The 19,454-nt window shown below is 40.0% G+C and overlaps 1 protein-coding gene across 2 annotated transcripts in view; it reads right to left on the bottom strand.

The window, feature by feature from the left end:
• The window catches only part of LOC104599198 (Mitochondrial transcription termination factor family protein), a 57,297-nt gene that overhangs the window by 16,553 nt on the left and 21,290 nt on the right, over window positions 1–19,454 (bottom strand). For both annotated transcript variants that reach the window (XM_010261636.3, XM_010261632.3), the window contains one exon: window positions 10,870–11,052. In XM_010261636.3, the coding sequence (XP_010259938.1) occupies window positions 10,870–11,052 (183 nt within the window). The remainder of the gene's footprint in view (window positions 1–10,869; window positions 11,053–19,454) is intronic.

Below are 19,454 nucleotides of genomic sequence, written 5' to 3'. Positions count from 1 at the left end.
TAAACCTTTCGGTGACCATGATGAATGAGCCCTTGTTATTCCGCTTGATTCCTGCTGTGAAGACCTTTCCTTCCCTCCTCATCTCACCTTCCCAACCCCATTCAGTTACAACCAAAATCATGCCATCCATAACACCTTTGAACCAGTCAATAGTTTCTTTGATCAAAATGACCATCAACTTTTTATCTTCCCTGATCTTCAATGTTGAACCACTAGATTCTTCAAGCAGCAATCTTTCTTCTCTATTGTAACTTCCTTCCTCCAGTTTATTGCTGGTGTAAATCTCCTTTCATCTCTTCTTTGCGATCTCTATCAACAGCTCCCTTGGGAATTCAGACCACTAGACTTGACAGACTTCCTCACTTGGAGTATCATGGAGAGAAAGAGAGAGGGAGAGGAAAGAGAAGGGGGCCACCTCTGTTTCAGTTTTAGGGAGGAGCAAGACAATGAACAGTACATCTCTGGATATCATGAGCTTTAACAGGGGATATTTGCAGGGGCAATATGGGAAATTTGATACATCTGTTTATCTTTTAATGGTAGATAACTGATAGGGGCTCTCTAGAGGTTTTGAAAAGTCATGGTAAGTTTTAGATAATATCCCCAATATAAAAGCTAATACTAAAGGGGCATGAAAAAGAAGAAAGATTCTCGATACCCATTTTCCATATTGTTTTCTTCAACAGTCTATCTATAAGAGGGGAAAGTTCCATTGATATTGGACTTGGTTCTTCCCATGTCAATACAAAGAGTAAAAAAGATTTTATGTTAGGGAGCTAGTACAGTTGACACCAATCTAATAATTAGAATAGTAATCATATGGGCAGGAGACTCTTGCCTTATTATTGCCCATTAACGTCTGATCAGCTTAGCTGATATTGTTTAAGACCATTTGACAATTATCTTACAAGATTTCTTAAAGGTTCAAATGGACTTTGGAACCTTGGACCCTGACTTTTCAAACAATCTTAAAAATTTGCCAATCTTGCCAAGTGTCCCATGTTTCATCAATTGAAGTACATTATCGAGTAAATAACAACCTACAAGCTAACTGGGAATTAGCATAACCATGATCATGTGCAAGAAACAACCTGGAGTACGAAGTTAACTCCCTGTTCTCTAAGATGATGCCAGCTGGATACATTGGTTGTTGTCCATATAAAGGATAAAAAGAGTTTTAACGTCCTGCCAAGTGTCCCATTTTCAGGCCCAACAGGACTAGGAGACTCTATTATTGAATTTCAACGGATTGATTGTTGAAGGAGATTCTAAACTGATGGTAGGCTGGTTAAAGGAACCGAACAAGTAATATTGACCTATAGAAGAAATTATGAGATTCAAATGGCTATCTAGCAATATGACTGTAAGGGTCCAATGGGAAAGAAGGTCAGCAAATGGGCTTGCAGACTTCCTCCCTAAGCAAGGGGTGAATAGGGATCATTTGTATTGGGCTCAAGGCAATGTAGATTTCCACTGCAAGGTGAAGAGGCTTCGACTGGGGTTTGCAATACTGAGCAATAGCTGAAAGAAAGGGAGGTATCCAAAAAAGCAACAATGAAGGAGGTATTTGTCAATGTGACAAATGATGCTTACTGTAATCTCAAGGTTTTGGAGAGGAGTTTAGTTGGTCATTTTGTTAATTCTGATCCAGATATGGAAGATGTTAAGGATTGGGCTGCAGCTGTATGGCGGCCAAAAAGTCTTTGCAGGTAAGGAAACTAAACGCTGATTTCTACCTCTTTACATTTGATAGTGTGGAGGAGGTGAACCTCATGCTAGAGTGAGAACAAAGTGAGTTGCTCTCCCCTGGTTGGTGCTATCAGAGATGTTGGTCTGTTGAGTTTGGTTTGGATCATTATTTTCAGCATTCCTTTACATGCCTGGAGCTTGCTTACTTTCAAGGCTGAGGGGAATGCTTGTGGTAGATTTAGATTTTTTGATGCAAAAATGAACTCAAGACAGAACTTGAGAGCTGTGCAAATTCTGGTCGAAGTTGCAGAGGTCCAAATGATGCCAACACTGTTATCTCTCTGCTTTTCCAGAGAGAGAAATGAGCTAAGACTTGTCATTGAAGGTTCTTACCCATCAAGATGGATTAATAACTTTGAAGATTGGAAGGAGTCCAATTGTAAGAGAGTTCAATGTTCTAGTGAAACAAGTGAGAAGTCGAACGGACAGGTGGTAACAGGAAGGGAGGTAGACAAAGAGGGTATTTCTAGCATTTTAGGAAAACTTAAGGGGGATGGCTTGATGGTCATGATGAAGGTGGATGTTGGCAGAAACCAAAGAGAGTGGAGTGGGTGAGATAGGGGAGGCAAGACTCGTGGATGGCCTTAAGGAGAAAATTTCAATGGAATTCGAAGAATCACTTAAGGCTAGACCAAATGGAGAATCAAGTGGGGCCGAAGCCTTGACTATTGATTTTGATCTAAGGAAGGGTAAAATGGACAAGAGAAAGCTTTTAGGCTTTAACCGACCAAAATTTAAAAGGTGTGGCATGTTGGGAAGGACAGTCTTGACCAAGGTTAGAAAGAAAAAGGGGAGAAAGGTGGGTTTGGGTGATCACTGAGTATTGTAAGAGGGGTAAGAAGAGGTTTGTTGGAGGAACAGAGGTGAACTTGTTGATTGCCAGTTTTCTTCTGCGGATGGCAATACTGGACTCTGCTCTCAGGTTGTTAGAGATCCTATGGTGGTTTGTGTCTCTTCTAATCCTAAGGTTGCTGCTGTGGCATCTCAAGAAATCAGCTATGATTTGGGAAAAGCAGCTCTGTTGGTATCTGAGGAGGTTTTCTCTGCTTAGTTTGAGGAAGAGGGGAGGAGGAAGTTGGGGAAGGATGTGCCGATGCCAAAGCGGAAAATGAGGATGGAGATGAGACTGGAGGAAAAGGGGTTATAGTTATTGGCAGCAGAATTTGTGGGCAGGATGAGAGCCATGTTGGTGACTATTTTTGTTTTGAGGAGGTGAAAGTTGGAAGGTTGGGTGTTGACTTGGGCCAAAGGAGCAAGACTGAATGGAGTTGTTTAATGGAGTGATTAGTAAGAAAACACACAGCTCAAGAAACCCTAATGTTGTGCATGTGACAAAAATCTTCTCTAGGCTGAAGCTTGGTCTGGCCGGTGCAAGACCTACAAAAAACTACGAATGGGTACAGGAGAAAAGGTATGAGAGGTAATTTGACAGCTGGAGTTGATTCTAGGAGGGCAACAACCCAAGTTCAGCTATTGGACTCCCATTTGGGGAAGGAGAAACAAGACAATAAGGTGAGCATTGATGGTACTGATTCTGGCGCGAATTTGAAGTTACAAAGTAACAAAGATAAGGATGGTGTCCCAGGATGTGTCTCTTCAGAAAATAGTGAAAAGAGATGTCACAATTGGTAAAAGTCTGGGTTTGTTTTTTTTTTTTTTTTTTTTGGTGGTGAGGAGTTTGCTAGAAGGGCCTTTGAGGAGTTTGAAAGGAGAAGGGAAGAGAAGTTGAATAAAATAGTTCTTGGGGAAGAAGGCGATGCATGGAATGAGGATGTTTTAGACCAAGAGAATGTGCTCATGGATGAAGACTGAGGTCTTAGTTATTTGCAAGTAGTGGTTGTGTTTCTGATAGGCTTTACAAGTATTTTTTTTTGTCTTCATTTGAGTCTAGTTTGTTGAGCCTCTGTCTGTAAGTTGTGTGGACTTTTTGTTTTGCTGAGGGGATCTTGATGTTCGATTGTTGGGTCCATTGGTTGGGTCCATTGGTTGGGTGATATTTAATAACCTTTTGTTGTATTTCTTTCCTTTTTTATGAAAATTTCTCTTTATTCTTAAAAAAGTAAAGAGAAAAAGTGTGAATGGGGGAGTTTGGCAAGAGAAACTAGTGATAGAGAATTCTAAGTGCAAAGTGGAAGTTCTGCACAAGGTAAGAAGTGATCAATTATTATTAGGGTCCGTTTGGTTCACAGTCAGAATTGGAACCGGAATCGTAACTGAAATCCTTTGGAATAGGAGTCGGAATGGTCCATTCCCATAGTCTGTTTGGTTCAGACAGGAATGGGAATGGAAATGGGAGTGAGCAGGAATGGGATTTCATTCCCAAGGGAGGGGCAGGGAATGGTCATTCCCTCAAATGGGGGAATGCCATCCCAGCAGGAATGGGATGGGATTCCAATTCCGCCCTACCAAACAGTTGGAATCGGAATAGCCCATTCCGATTCCAATTCCAGACCCCTATTCCCACAAACCAAATGGTGCCTTAGTATTTTTAAAATAATATTATTTCACCTCTCCTCTCCTGTCTACTCCCTTATCTCTCTAATTCTAGTTAGACACTAGAAGAACCAAGAAATCGTTAAGATTTCCTTCTCATTGGGCAATATGACAAGTAAACAAGAGCTATTTGGCTTCAGCACCACTCTTTGCTTGACTGTTTGTCTCTTACTCTTCCAAGTTACTCAATTTCCTCACAAAAAGGTACAATACCCAATTGTAGATCTCCTACCAAAGATAGATCCAGCCCAATTTGCATATGTAATCCTTCTACATCCAAATGACCACCTAATCTATACAATAGTCCATGTCTTGGATAAACTGCCTCATAATCCTCATTACAAAAGGAGATGTTAGGTAAAGTAATGTTCAAATCATTTAGCTTGCCAACTAATCTTCTATACTTGCCTAGATCATCCAACAAGCCCCTTGTATAAGTATTGAGTCTAGTATTAGGCTCCATTAGAGTTTTAGTCATTTTAGCACCCAATAATCCTGTCACTTCAAAATGATCAAGAGCATCTTTGACACAAATTCATGCCATGCCTTGTCCTTGCCACTTCAGATACCCAAGAAATACCTCAACCTGTCAAGATTCATTGTTTGAAAGTTCTCTTGCAGAAATAATAATAATGTCGTCAATATACACTACTAAAAGAATTTTTCATGATACTGAATTACAACTGAACATAGAGTGATCAACATTGCATTGCTTCAATCCAAAATCTTTCATAACACCACTAAACCTCCCAAACCAAGCACATAGAAACTATTTCAACCCACAAATTGCCTTCCACAGTTTACATGACCTTGCTATACTCCCATTAAGCAACAAACCTTGGTGGTTGCTCCATATAAACTTCTTTAACAAAATCACCATGAAGGCATTTTTGTGCCGAGCTAAAAGAGTGGCCAATCATACATAGCTGCAAGAGAAATGACTACATGAATTGAATTAATCTTAGCAACTAGGGAGAATGCCTCTATATAATTCACTCCATAAAACTAGGTGTATCCTTTGGCAATTAATCTTGTTTTAAGGCGCTCTACAATCCCATCAGGTAAGAACTTCACAATATAAACCCATCAGCAACCTACAACATGCTTCCCAAGTGGAAGAATAAGTTCCTAGGTACTATTACTTTCAAGAGCAAGGATTTCCTCCTTTGCTTTTCACACAAGTGAAGAAAGGGATTCATGTACAGTTGTAAGGGCATGGATGTGCCCAATGCCATCGGTTCACTAAAATACCATGTGAGCCCCTATACTGAGTATGCAAAACCCCTTACCTAGGTTCACGACTACTTGCAAATCTGTTGCTTTAGTACTCAATACACATTAGCGTAACTAAAGTGATGCTCAAGATGGTGACAAGTTGTGGAATTGTGCAAGAGTTTGGAGAAAGCACAATTTTTTATGATAAATAAATAAATATATATATATATATTAAAAATAAAAGAAAATACAACCTAAAGAGGTGTTGCGGCAACACCTCCATACCAAATGTCCTTGGTCTCCCCTACGTCCTTGTCTGTACCTGCTTGTGCTGAGTTGGCATAACTAACTAAGCTACTTTCTGACAAAACAATATTCTAGAATCATTTTGGATTACATGCAATTTTCATGGTATCCTTTTCTATATAAAGGGGTGATAGAACACCTTGAGGAACATTCATTTAGATCCCAATCAACAAGTACATTTACCTCGAATTCACTTCCATGGAGACATCACATTTCCTCCTTAAGAAACCCTGATTTTCTCCTCTGCAATTGCCCTCTAACTTTCCTACAGAGCTTCTCAACCTCATTTCTTTCCTCTCTAGAATCACCAAGACCTCCATTCACCGTCACATCTCACCTACAGAAATGCCAAACTTCACCAAAGTGGCATTCCCATTCCCAACTTTCAGCAATCCATTGACCACCACCTCAAAACCATTTACAACAATCTTACGAATAGTAATAGAGAACAAAAAAACGAAACAAACTATTTATGGGAAGAGGAGAAATGGTCAATGAAAACAAAACTGAAAATAGGATGAGCATTACAAATGCTATTATCTTTTCTTATTGCAAGGGGAGATCAAAAATAGAGATTGAAGGTAGATTTGAAGACAGAGAAGAAGGTGGAGGACCTAGTGTCTTACATTGTGCATCACTTGTTCTATTAGTGATTTCTCATGAGGTGGTTGAGACACAAAGTTTGCTACACTTGCAAACATAATAGGAATAGGCAGAGGAAGCATAGAAAATGAGACACTAATACCCTTTTTGAGTCCTAGAAAAGCCAAGAAAAAACACTTCCATGCATATCCTGGACTAAGATGTTGAACAAAATACGTGTAACCAAACACTCTTGGAGTCAAACGAAATAAGACCAAGTAGGAAATAAAATGAAGAATGAAGAGCAACCATCAAGAATAGACATGGGCATCCTATTGATTAGATAACAGACTGTAATGACAGCATCACTTCAACATTGCTTAGGAACACTCATACAAATAAGTAAGCATCTGATTGAATCAAACAAATAACGATGCTTCTGTTCAGCCACCCCATTTTGTTGAAGGGTGTATGAACAATAAGTATGATGAATAATACCACATGGATCCATCTCAACCTGCCTCCATCACTTTTTCTCCAAATCATCTGTTGTGTTAATTTTGATGAATTTCATCCATCCTTATCTCTTTCAGTCGACCATTTTCATCTTCTGGCCCATCCCCATTCTGTTTGCTTCCCTCCAGAGGCTTCATTCTACAAGTCTGTTAACTAATTTCTTCTTTGCATATTTGAACAACCTCATAAATTACAAGATCCCCAACCACCACACACCACTCTAAATTTGCTGAGGTATCTTCCCCTTCATTCCCTCCAAGTGTTTCCTTTCTACTGATATCAGCCTTGGGCATACTCTGCAGCTTGTCTAGTTGTCTTTGATAAGAATCCCCCCTCTGTCATCTTCAACTTCTGTTGAAAGAAAAGGGGAGACCATCTCCACTAACTTCTCAACCTCATTCGTTTTAATTGTTTGAAGCTTCTCCACCTTTTTTCCTATTTGTTTCTTCATCCTCCACTTTCTTTGACGTTATCTCTTAAAACGTCTTTATTTGCATCTGCCTCCAGTGCTATTGTTTTTAAACTTGTATCGTTGCTGCTACCTGAGAACACTTCAAACTATGTGATTTCTTCCTCTATTTCCTATCCAGCATCTTTGTTTACCTGAGACTCATCTGACTTAGAAAATCCTTCTCAGCAACCTCAAGATCTCAAGCCTTAATTTGGCCTTCGAATGGGGCTTGATCTTCATCTTGCTTTTGCTTTGAAGATTTTCTACATTGTTTCTACTCTTTCTTCATCATTGCATTGAACAAACTCTTTTCTCCCTTTGAATGCTTGAACTTTGTGATGATCGAAATCCACTCTTCAAGAATCTTCCTCTCTCACCTCTCCTCTCTTATTTTATGAGAACTAAATTTTTCTCCCTTGTATCTATCTCTTATTACGATTTTTACTCAGATTTCCAACTTTACCCCTGACCTTCCCCCAATTTTATTTTACTCATCTTTTTCCTTGCCCGCTTCTTAAGAAAGTGGTCCCCATTAAAACTCCTTCGTTGGGTTCAAATTTGTCCACTAGATCTGCCCAATCCCTTCTCCAGTTTTTTTTTTCTGATCAATAACAGAAACAAATTTATTAATGCAAAGAAAGAACTGATACTATAGGGAAAGAGGAGGGTAAACTCTCTTAACCCCAAAAATAAAATCAGATTACAACACAGTCCAGAAAAAAAATTATCCCTTCCCACCCCCTGTTTTGCAAGTACATCAGCAAAAGAATTAGCACTCCTTTTCACCCAGTGTAGCCTTAACTCCATATCTTAGGTAAGCCACTTAAACTTCTTCTCATTGGCAAATTTCCACAATCCAATCTCCTCTTTTTGTAGCCAACTAATGACCAGCTTTGAGTCACCTTCAACAATCAGCTTTCTGATATCCAATTCTTTTGCTCTTTTTACCCCTTCCATCACTGCCATTACTTCAGCTCTGAGAAAGTCACCCACTCCAACAGAAACTAGAGTGGGAAAGAACCAAGAACTTGGAGACATACTCATTTAAACCTTGACAGAGAAAACAAGGGAATTGTTCTTTCAAAGAAGAGTCCTCCACCCAGACATGTTCCCAAAATTTCACCAGATTATCAGAGCACAAGCCATATCTGATAAAAGGAAAGAGCGAAGGTAGAACAGCATGAATAGACTTCCAAGGAGAAGCTCTTGTGGCCCTAGCCAATACCCCCATGTCCCAGCCATCAGCCGCTTGCCCATGAATGCATAGAATTACCTTGGCCCACAGCTTGTCCTTATCCATTGGCAATCCCCATAGCCATTTTCCCAATAAAGCCTCATTTCTTTTTTGGATGTTTCCTATACCTAGACCCCCATCCTTCTTTACTTCTAATAACCACCTCCCAAGTGACTCTATGATCCCTTTTCTCTTCCCCTGGTTCCCAAAGAAAATCCCTCATTAACTTTTCCAGTTCAATTTGGAAGAAACCATTCGACCCAATATAGATGTCCTTTGGTTAAAAGAGGTGCACCTCGAACTTGACCCTCCTCCGAAACCAATAATTAGTGTCAATAGGCGAACCTGAGAATCCTTTAGCTTCTCTCCCATTTTGATTACCATCTGCTTGGCATCAAAAGGCAAACCTGAATAATCCAATGAAGCTTCTCCACGTGTTCCAGCCTCTACCACATCAGCATCATCTTCTCTTTGCCCAACTGTCTCACCATTGGGGATTAGCTTCGATTCCAATCTCCTTTTCCACAGTCTACCTCACCAGGTGAGAACATGAGGTCTGTTTACCAGTTGTTAAATATGAAAATTAGCTAATTGACTGTCTTACTACCTCACTAAAGGAGTTGCTAAGATAAAGCTTGAAGATAATCTTTGCAAGCCAGTATCTATCAAAAAAAAAATATTTTTTGCAAGCCAGGCATGTATGCCATTTATGCTCAGCTTGAGGGGGAGTGTTAACAATGAAAGGGGTCTTTTGGTCTTGTACTCATACCACTTAATAGGCACCTAATTAAGGACATCATTGTAATTTTGTCACTTAATATGAAATTTTATAATTATGCTCAGCTTGAGGGGAGGGGGGGAGTGTTAACAATGAAAGGGGTCTTTTGGTCTTGTACTCATACCACTTAATAGGCACCTAATTAAGGACATCATTGTAATTTTGTCACTTAATATAAAATTTTATAATTATGCTCAGCTTGAGGGGGAGTGTTAACAATGAACGGGGTCTTTTGGTCTTGTACTCATACCACTTAATAGGCAGCTAATTAAGGACATCATTGCAATTTTGTCATTTAATATAAAATTTTATAATTAAGTAATAAATTTGTTTGTTCAAAAGAAAATATCATTTAATAGAAAAGCTAATGATAGAGGGGTATGAGAACCAAGAATGTTTCCCAACACCCATTCTCCATATTGCTGTTGTTGTTGCTCTTCTCCCCCCCCCCTCCTCTCTCTCTCCTCTTTTACTAGTAATATTTGAAGAGCCAAATACCACAAAACACCATTCTGATAGGGAATTAAATTGTCTCCAATACAATGTAAATTCTTCAGTCAGTGTTCCTAGGACTCTCCTAAATGGATGGCATGTCCATGTCAAAAATGTGTTGGAGGCCAACAACATTTCCCATCTCCTAGCTCAGTTGACATAAAAGAACAGCTAATGTACAAGATGAATGCCATTTTTCATAATAAAATGTTACTTAGTAACAAAAACAACACCTTTTGCAAGTATATAATTTTTTTTTATTTTTTGATCAATAACAGTCAGATTTTATTAGTAATTAAAAATTATATAGATGTACATACTGTATAGGAGATAAAATCACCCTTTCTCATTTACAACAATGTCCAGAACATTTGATCTCTTCCCACCCCTTGTTTAGCGAACAACTCAGCCATGCTAGTTGCTTCCATTTGCACTCATTGGAATCTCACTCCATACCATTAATTAGCCACTTAAGCCTTTTTAGCCTTTTCTAATTTATCTTTCACTGCCCAAAAATATGAACTACTTTAATGGCATATACTTTTTCTATAGGTGTATCTGTGAGACCATAATTTTTTATATTGCTGAGTCAGACACTTGGAAATGCTCTGATTCCGACTCCTGTGCCATGTCCATGCAACACTGCCTCCGGTACAACAGGATAGGACTGGTGACAACAGTCAAACATAGAAAATAATGTTTTACTGGATTTCAATCATTTATGTCACTATGCAGAAATTCCACTAAAGCACAAAAACAGACATCACATGATTGTACAAACTAACTCACATAGGCATACCCACTCCAAAACTCTTATACACCAACATATCACACAAATACACAATGTGACAAAGATAAAGATAAAGAAAGGTCCTTCTTTCATGGGGGTATTGGTGTTTAAACACCAATACCCCCATGGCCCATCCTTAAATTTAACACCAAGAAATTCCCCAGATATCCAAGATAAACTATTAATGCACACCCTTTTATAAAGATCACAGGTAGGAGAAAACAATAATGCCAGGGAACCCAGGAAAAATAATTATAGCAAACCTGGAGAAATTCATGATGCTTCCGTAGTAGAAGTTGTGGACTTGAAGCAATAACCTTACCCAACCTCTTGTTTTTGACACCAATCTCCCCAAATTGTTCAACCATTGATCTTATCTTGCTAATTGAACATCCCAATATATGAGGCCAACTTTTGATTGCATGACTGACATTTGTTCTTGGAACCTGACATTAAAAGTTAATTCCATTTTAATAACAAAAGTGAACTAATAATCTTCTATGGCACATGAATACAGCCAGAGGGGAAAAAAAGAACCAAAGTGATGCAGTATAAGGCCTTCTATGCAAATAAGGGAATGAACCATTATGGAAGATTTAAATGAAAAGAGAGGTCCGCATGAATTCTTCATCAAAGTCCAAGTGATTCCAAGCCCATAATTCCAGGCCCAGAACCATATACAAAGGACCTGTGATCCATTTTCTCTTTTAGGACAGCTTGTATTTCTAGTTCCCAGCTTGATTATAAATTAATCCGTAATAGTTTCAGCTGTTAGGCTATTAGGCTATTACAATTACCACATGGTTAGCTAGGGGCAATCAATCCATAATGATAGGAATCTAGAAATGTATTAGGATCACTATCAACAAAAAATAAAGAAAGAAAAATTAAGAACATAGAATGTGAATTTTGTTCCTTTCTCTCAATAGATGTATCCAGTCATATGAACTTCACCAAAAGACATGATGATGGAATGCAATGGGGTGCATGGTAGAGGACCCTGCACCCAAACAATACTGATTCATAGTCCCCCTTGTGGCTTGTACTGTTTGGAGGCTAAGACCCACCCCAGTCATATGAAAAATTAAGAACATAGAATGTGAATTTTGTTCCTTTCTCTCTGTTAGAATGCTCGAGTCAGTGGTATTTTGGTCATTCTGTTGTATCTTCTTGAAAGTGAAAGGTCTATTGTATCTGAGTTTAAGTTATGTGTCCCATCTTCTATGAGGGACAAAATTGTCTTTCTTGTAACTCAAGTTTTATGAATAAAAGTCAAGTGGGTCGGCTAGGAGAGTGACTGAGAACATTCTCTCTTCTAGTTTGACCGAACACTCTTCTCCTCTCCTTCTTCTTCTTTCTCTTTTCTTTCTTCTTTCTTCTTCTCTACTTTGACCTAGAATCAACTAGGGTTTATTCACATGGTATCAGAGCATTAAGGTCTCGTGTTTTCTTGCTGCTGTCTTCTTCCTGGGTTTGCCGCCAGCTTCACAGTAGGTTTCATCATCCTACAGCTGACCTGATTGAAGACTCGATAAAGGGCTGAAAAGGAGTTTCCGTTTTGAGGGCCTGGAGGTGAGAATGCCTCTGGCCGGTGCTGTGGTGGTCGTTGAAGTGGTATACTAGACCCTCTATTCAGTGTACGAAGAGGGCTGGACATATACAGGTATGGACACTGCTATCGTGTGTTCAGAAATAGGCTGTGAATGCTAATTTTTTGTGCTTCAAAAGTTAGTTGTTGTGGTGCTGGGTGAAACTGATACACATATCAGTCATGTTCTTTTGTTTTCTTGCTCGCATGTGTGCTGAAAGAATAGTAGACTGCTGATGTCCACGACAGCAGTGGTGTGGTGTTGGTTGTGTTGTGGTGGCTGACATATCTATGATTCTAAATGCTTAAAAGTGAACCCCTAGACCTTGTGTGTAATCAGTTCTACAGTATGAAGAACAAGTGTTCGATGAAATGACTGAGTAATTTCAGCAGTGGTGTGTTGATGGTAAATAGTTCTGCAGTGTGCAGTCCAAGTGTTTGATGTGTTGACTAAATGATTTCAGCTTTAGAGTGTAGTGTGTAATGTGCAGTTGAAGAAAGTGGGTTGGTGGTATCGTAAGTGAGATAAGTCTTGTGACGAGTGTGAGATTGTGGTGTATATTCAAAGGTGAAATATTTGAGATGGCTTCAACTGTAGTTGGGAATGACAACAAAACCAGCATCATGCTTTCTTCAGATTATCTAAGTGTTCAAATGACATCCATCAAGTTGAACGGTGAGAACTATGTAACATGGGCAAAATCTGTGGAGGTGTTCTTGAAGGCCAAGAGGAAAGTAAAACATGTGAGGGAGGAGAAACCTTCCTCTGATTCTCCTGGGTTCAGTGATTGGGAACAAGATGGTGCGCAAATAATGACATGGCTTTGGAACAGCATGGAACCAAAGATTAGTGTGAACTTCATGTTCCTAGATACAGCCAAAGAGATCTGGGATCATGCTAAAAAGTTGTACTCTGGACAAGACAACACAACTAGGGTATATCAGTTATACCAAGAGTACTTCAATTTGAAGCAAAGAAGTCAAAGCTTAGAAGAGTATTATGCAAATTTGACGAACATCCGCAATGAGCTAAATGTGTATCACCCTCTAACATTAGATGTCCAGATCCAACAACAACAACGTGAACAGCTTGATGTGACTAGGTTTCTTGTGGGCTTGAAGGCTGAGTATGAGCCTGTCAGAGCATAGATATTGGGGTATCAGCTCTCCCCTCACTTGAAGAAGTTTTTACCCGTCTTAAGAGGACATCCATTGAGCCGGTGGAACATTCTTCCTTCTCTGATAGATCTGGTTTGGTAGTGACTAAAGGGAGTGGCCATGGAAGTAGAAGTGGTGGTGGCAGCAGTGGCCCTCCAAGCAACCGTGGTGGACACATGTTTACCTGGGCTAGTGGCCGGACTGGAGGCCGAGAGTCAGGGGGAGGCCGTGGAAAAGGAAGGGGTAATGCTCAGAGAAAATGTACACATTGTGGCTTAGAGGGGCACACAGTTAATTTCTACTATGATTTGCATGGTCCACCCAACACTTGGGCTAACCATGTTACATCTAAGAGGGGCACACAGTAGCACAATTACTGAAAGCCAGCAAACTGCCCCAACCCCTCCACACCCACTTGTGCTTCCGGGCAGGAAATGGTGAGTGTACCACGGGCAATATATGAGCAGTTCCTTCAAACATCTCAGCAGAACACAGCTACACTTGCCCATTCAGGTATGACTTGTTTAGCTTCCAAAGCCTCACCCTGGATCATTGATTCTGGAGCCTCAAACCATATGTCTGGGACTCTTGATGTATTTTCTTCCCTTTCTCGCTCCTCCACATCTCAGACAGTTACACTTGCTAATGGTTCTACATCTCCTATTTGTGGTGTTGGTGATGTTGATCTCTCCTCATTGTCTTTAGCATATGCTTTATATGTTCCTAAGTTCCCTTTTAACCTTATGTCTGTTAGCAGATTAACCAAGTCCCTTAATTGTTCTATAACTTTCTATCATTCTTCTTGTGTGTTTCAGGATCTCAAGACGGGGAAGAAGATTGGTGGAGGGCATGAAGCAGGTGGTTTGTATTACCTTGATGGTGGTGGCCCCCAGTGGCTTTTCTGTCGTCTCTTACTCCTCTCCAATGGCACTGCAGACTTGGTCATCCCTCTCTCAAGGCTTTGAAGCTGCTAGTTCCTTCCTTGAGTCATCTTTCATCATTAGATTGTGAGTCATGTCAGTTGGGAAAACATCATCGAGTCTCATTTAGTCCAAGAATTGATAGTCGTGTCTCAAGTCCTTTTGCTTTAGTTCATTTTGATGTATGGGGTCCAGTTAAAGTGGTGTCATACAATGGGTTTAAGTATTTTGTAATCTTTGTTGATGACTTTTCAAGGATGACATGGATCTATCTTATGAAAGACCGTAGTGAATTGTTCTCTATTTTTTAGAAATTTCATGCTGAAATACGCACTCAATTTGGTGTTCATATGAAAATACTTCGCTCCAATAATGCCAAAGAATACATCTCCTCACCATTTCAGCAATACCTAGAACATCATGGAATAATTCATCAAACTTCGTGTGCCTACACCCCGCAACAAAACGGTGTAGCTGAACGGAAAAATAGACATCTTCTTGAAACTGCTCGGTCCTCGATGATCAATATGCATGTCCCAAAGCATTTTTGGAGTGATGCTGTTCTTACATCCTGTTTTCTGATAAATCAGATCCCCATGTCAATCCTTGGAAGTCAATCCCCTTTCTCCGTGTTGTTTTCCACTTTGTCTCCCTTTCCTCTCACCCCAAGAGTCTTTGGCTGTGTTTGTTTTGTTCAACACTTGGGGCCTGGAGTAGACAAGCTAGATGCTCGAGCTACGAAGTGTATTTTTCTTGGCTACTCAAGGACCCAGAAAGGGTACAAGTGTTATAACCCAAAGTTTCCTAAATCGTTTGTGTGCCCTGATGTCACCTTCTTTGAATCAGTTCCTTTTTTCTCAGATGTCGGGGTCTCTTCTTCTCCCTCTGTGGTCCTCTTCCTGTTCCGGTTGTGGACCCCCTTCCCGTAGCTCCCATTCCTACTGCAGATGCACATCATATACCTGTTACTACAGAGAGGCCGCCAATTACTCAAGTGTATACCCGCAGAAGTGCTTCAGCCCCTCCTCCACTTCAGCACCTGTCGACAGATCCTGCTACTGCTCCTTCTCCCTCAGATCTTGATCTCCCTATTGCTTTGCGGAAAGGTAAACGTACTTGTACTTCTCATCCCATTTCAAACAATGTTTCCACTGCTCACCTTTCTGCTTTTCATTGCAAGTTTATATCATTACTCTCATCGATTCCCATTCCCAAGACTGTACAGGAAGCCCTTACCTCCCCAGGGTGGCGGCAAGCCATGGAAGAACTCTCTGCTTTACAACATAATCACACGTGGGAACTCACCACCCTTTCTCCTGGTAAGCACACTGTTGGGTGTAAATGGGTCTATACAGTGAAGCATCTTCCTTATGGCAGTGTGGAACGATTGAAGGCACGGTTAGTGGCCAAGGGCTATTCTCAGTTATATGGTGTGGACTATATGGAGACATTCTCTCCTGTGGATAAAATTGGTTCAGTTCGGGTGTTGATCTCATTAGCTGCTATCTATGATTGGCCTCTCGTACAACTTGACATAAAAAATGCCTTCCTACATGGTGATCTTGTTGAGGAGGTGTACATGGAGCAACCACCAGGGTTTGTTGCTCAGGGGGAGGCTGGTAAGGTATGCAGGCTCAAAAAGGCAATCTATGGACTGAAACAATCTCCACGTGCATGGTTTGGCAGGTTCAGTGAAGTGGTGAAGGCCTTTGGGATGAAACAGTGTCAAGTTGATCATTCTGTGTTCAGCTATAACTCAAAAGATGGGAAAATCTTGCTAGTCGTGTATGTGGATGATATTGTCATAACCGGAAGTGACAGCAATGGAATTGACAAACTTGACCATTACTCGACCAGATATATCATTTACTGTGAGTGTGGTGAGTCAGTTTATGCAACATCCCCTGGTTCCTCACTGGGAAGCTGTTCTGAGAATTGTTAGGTACCTAAAGGGTGCTCCAGGTCGTGGTTTGTTATACCTAAAGGGAGGAACTCTTGAGATAGTAGGGTACACAGATGCTGATTGGACTGGCTCTATATCAGACAGGAGGTCAACCACAGGGTATTGTACCTTCCTGGGTGGCAATCTTGTAACTTGGAAGAGCAAGAAGCAAACAGTGGTGGCAAGAAGTAGTGCGGAAGCAAAGTACAGGGCTATGGCCCATACCACATGTGAACTAGTATGACTGAAGAACTTACTACAGGAGATGGGTTTCTCAATTGACAAACCCATGAAACTATACTGTGATAACCAAGCTGCTGTTCACATCTCATCCAATCCTGTCTTCCATGAAAGAACTAAACATATTGAGGTGGATTGTCACTTTGTGAGAGAGAAAGTGATAAGTGGGGTAATAACTACATCTCATGCGAGCTCAGGAAATTAGTGGGCAGATCTCTTCACAAAAGGATTGTCTCGGGGAAGAATAGATTATATTTGTAACAAGCTGGGACTATATGATATATACTCTCCAGCTTGAGGGGGAGTGTTAGAATGCTCGAGTCAGGGGTATTTTGGTCATTCTGGTGTATCTTCTTGAAAGTGAAAGGTCTATTGTATCTGAGTTTTTTAAGTTATGTGTCCCATCTTCTATGAGGGACAAAATTGTCTTTCTTGTAACTCAAGTTTTATGAATAAAAGTCAAGTGGGTCGACTAGAAGAGTGACTGAGAACATTCTCTCTTCTAGCTTGACCGAACACTCTTCTCCTCTCCTTCTTCTTCTTTCTCTTTTCTTTCTTCTTTCTTCTTCTCTAGTTTGACCTAGAATCAACTAGGGTTTATTCACACTCTCAATAGATGTATCCAGTCATATGAAATTCACCACAAAACATGATGATGGAATGCAATGGGGTGCATGGTAGAGGGCCCTGCACCCAAACAATACTGATTCACTAGTCCCCCTTGTGGCTTGTATTGTTTGGAGGCTAAGACCCAGCCCAGCAGTAATGGTACAGCTTAGATAAACACAAAGAAGATACAACTCAAATGGTTGTCCTTTGTTGTTTGCAAGGTCTCAGTTATTTACTTAAGACCCAATTCCCGTTCCATATGTGAAATTCAGATGATCTAGAAACTATGTTTGATCATTGATGTAGGTTACCATCGGCATTAAAAGGACTATGTACTCTACCTCATTGGTCACATTACTTTTTCTTTTGATTTGTTCATTGGCCACATTACTTGTGAAGTAGATAAAGACATGTAACGGTGAGGGATGTAACACAATATTGATGGATCAAATATAATACATTGAGATTGATATGGCTTGAATTGACAAGGATTAGGGTTCAAATTAATAGATTAAAGAGTACTCAATCAAGATGTTAAAAAATCTAGGAAAATCAGAACATGTGAGTAGGCTAGTAACATGGTTGGATCTTAAGCACTTTAGAGTTGGATGGAATAAGAAATAGAAGGGCATTAAAGGTGTAGTTTTTATAAGTTATGTAGGGTTTCAAGGATTTTAAGTAATAAGACCTATCAGCAATAAAATGTGAAATTGTAAATCTGTTAATATAATTCAACAATAAACAGAAATGATTAATCAAAGAAAAACCACCATGCCTTGGTGGGAAAACCACCATTCGAAGGACGCTTCTCCCAGCACATAGTTTTATTTGTTTCAATTCAGTTTCTTAAAATAAGAAATCCAATGGATTGAATTAAGTATTACACAGCAAGCTGAGGAGAATTGGAGATTAATCCTAATCCAGTGTCATCTAATTTTTTTTTTTTTGAAAAGTTAAGATAAATTTATTAGACTAATGATTAATCAAAGAAAAACCACCATGCCTTGGTGGGAAAACCACCATTCGAAGGACGCTTCTCCTAGTACATAGTTTTATTTGTTTCAATTCAGTTTCTTAAAATAAGAAATCCAATGTTTGAATAACAAGACAGGCCTGGGGACCCCCCATTACAAACACCAAATTGACTGATTTCTCAACAACTGAGCTACATTTACATGTTTGAATTCTGGGGTAACTGAAATCCAGGATATCAGTTTACAAACAGCCATCTGACCTATTTCCTCTTGCCTTCTCACTTTATGATTAAAAATTCTGTTGTTTCTCTCAGACCAAATAGCCCAGAGCACTGCTGCCGGGATAGAAGTTCAGACCAGCTTCCCTCTTTTCTTCAGATTACTGATCTTCCAGCTACAGAGCATATCCTTAACAGTTTTTTGCATGACCCAACATATCCCCACAGCCTTCAAGAAGTAGTACCACACCTGGGCAGCAATCGGGCAGTGAATGCAGAGATGATCCGTAGACTCTGGATGTGCTTCACAAAGGGCACAAGAATTATCTGGGATCTGCAAGCCTCTTCTTTCTAGGTTAGTTCTGGACAGGCATTTATTTAAAGCCATGGTCCAGACAAGGAAATTTACTTTTGAGGGACTAATTGAATTCCAAACCTGCTTAGAAGGAAAACCCCCCACTGCAACTCTACTGCCGAGTCTACAGGCCATTGATTTTACTGAGAAACTACTCTCTTTGGACCAAGTCCAAATCCACTGGTCAACCTGGTTATAGTCAATGCTCTGAACCTGTAAAGTTTCCAGCAAGTTCATAGCTTCTTGAACTTCCCAATCCAAAAGGCCTCTTCTGAACTGGGGAACCCATGTCACCTCATTACCTGAGACTCCGTATAAATCAGCCACCGAAGCATTCTGATTGGAAGCACACTGATAGAGAAGAGGAAATTCTTCAGCCAAAGGGTGATCCAAGCATCAATGATCCGTCCAGAATCTAACCTTGTCCCCTCTACCAACTTTGAGACTGATTCCCCCATCAAGATTTGAAAGCTTGGTTGCCTTGAATTCCACATAAGTAATTAATCATTATGCTGAAAAGTTTATCCAAAAGAATCCGTGGAACTATTTATTTTGGTAAGTAACAGTAAAATTTTAATAATTCTAAACAGCGAATATGTAAATGGCTCAAATACACCCTTCGGAGAGTATAATCACTACTACCTCTTCCCTTAAGATTCACTTTACAACTGAACCCAAAAATACTAATCCCTAACTGCCCCTTTGTTTGGCTAATGCATCAGCCATACAGTTAGACAATCTTTCCACCATTGAATTTTCAATTGAATATTCCTGGTCAACCATCTAAGTTTCATTAGCTCATTCCTATAGGATCACAAAGCTCTCTTACTATTCAGCAACTAAC

Source organism: Nelumbo nucifera, chromosome 2 (assembly GCF_055504915.1).
Source record: "Nelumbo nucifera cultivar China Antique chromosome 2, China Antique-T2T, whole genome shotgun sequence".
Taxonomy (NCBI): Eukaryota; Viridiplantae; Streptophyta; class Magnoliopsida; order Proteales; family Nelumbonaceae; genus Nelumbo; species Nelumbo nucifera.
The sequence above is the reverse complement of the archived record's forward strand: the minus strand, read 5'-3'. Positions and strand labels throughout refer to the sequence as shown.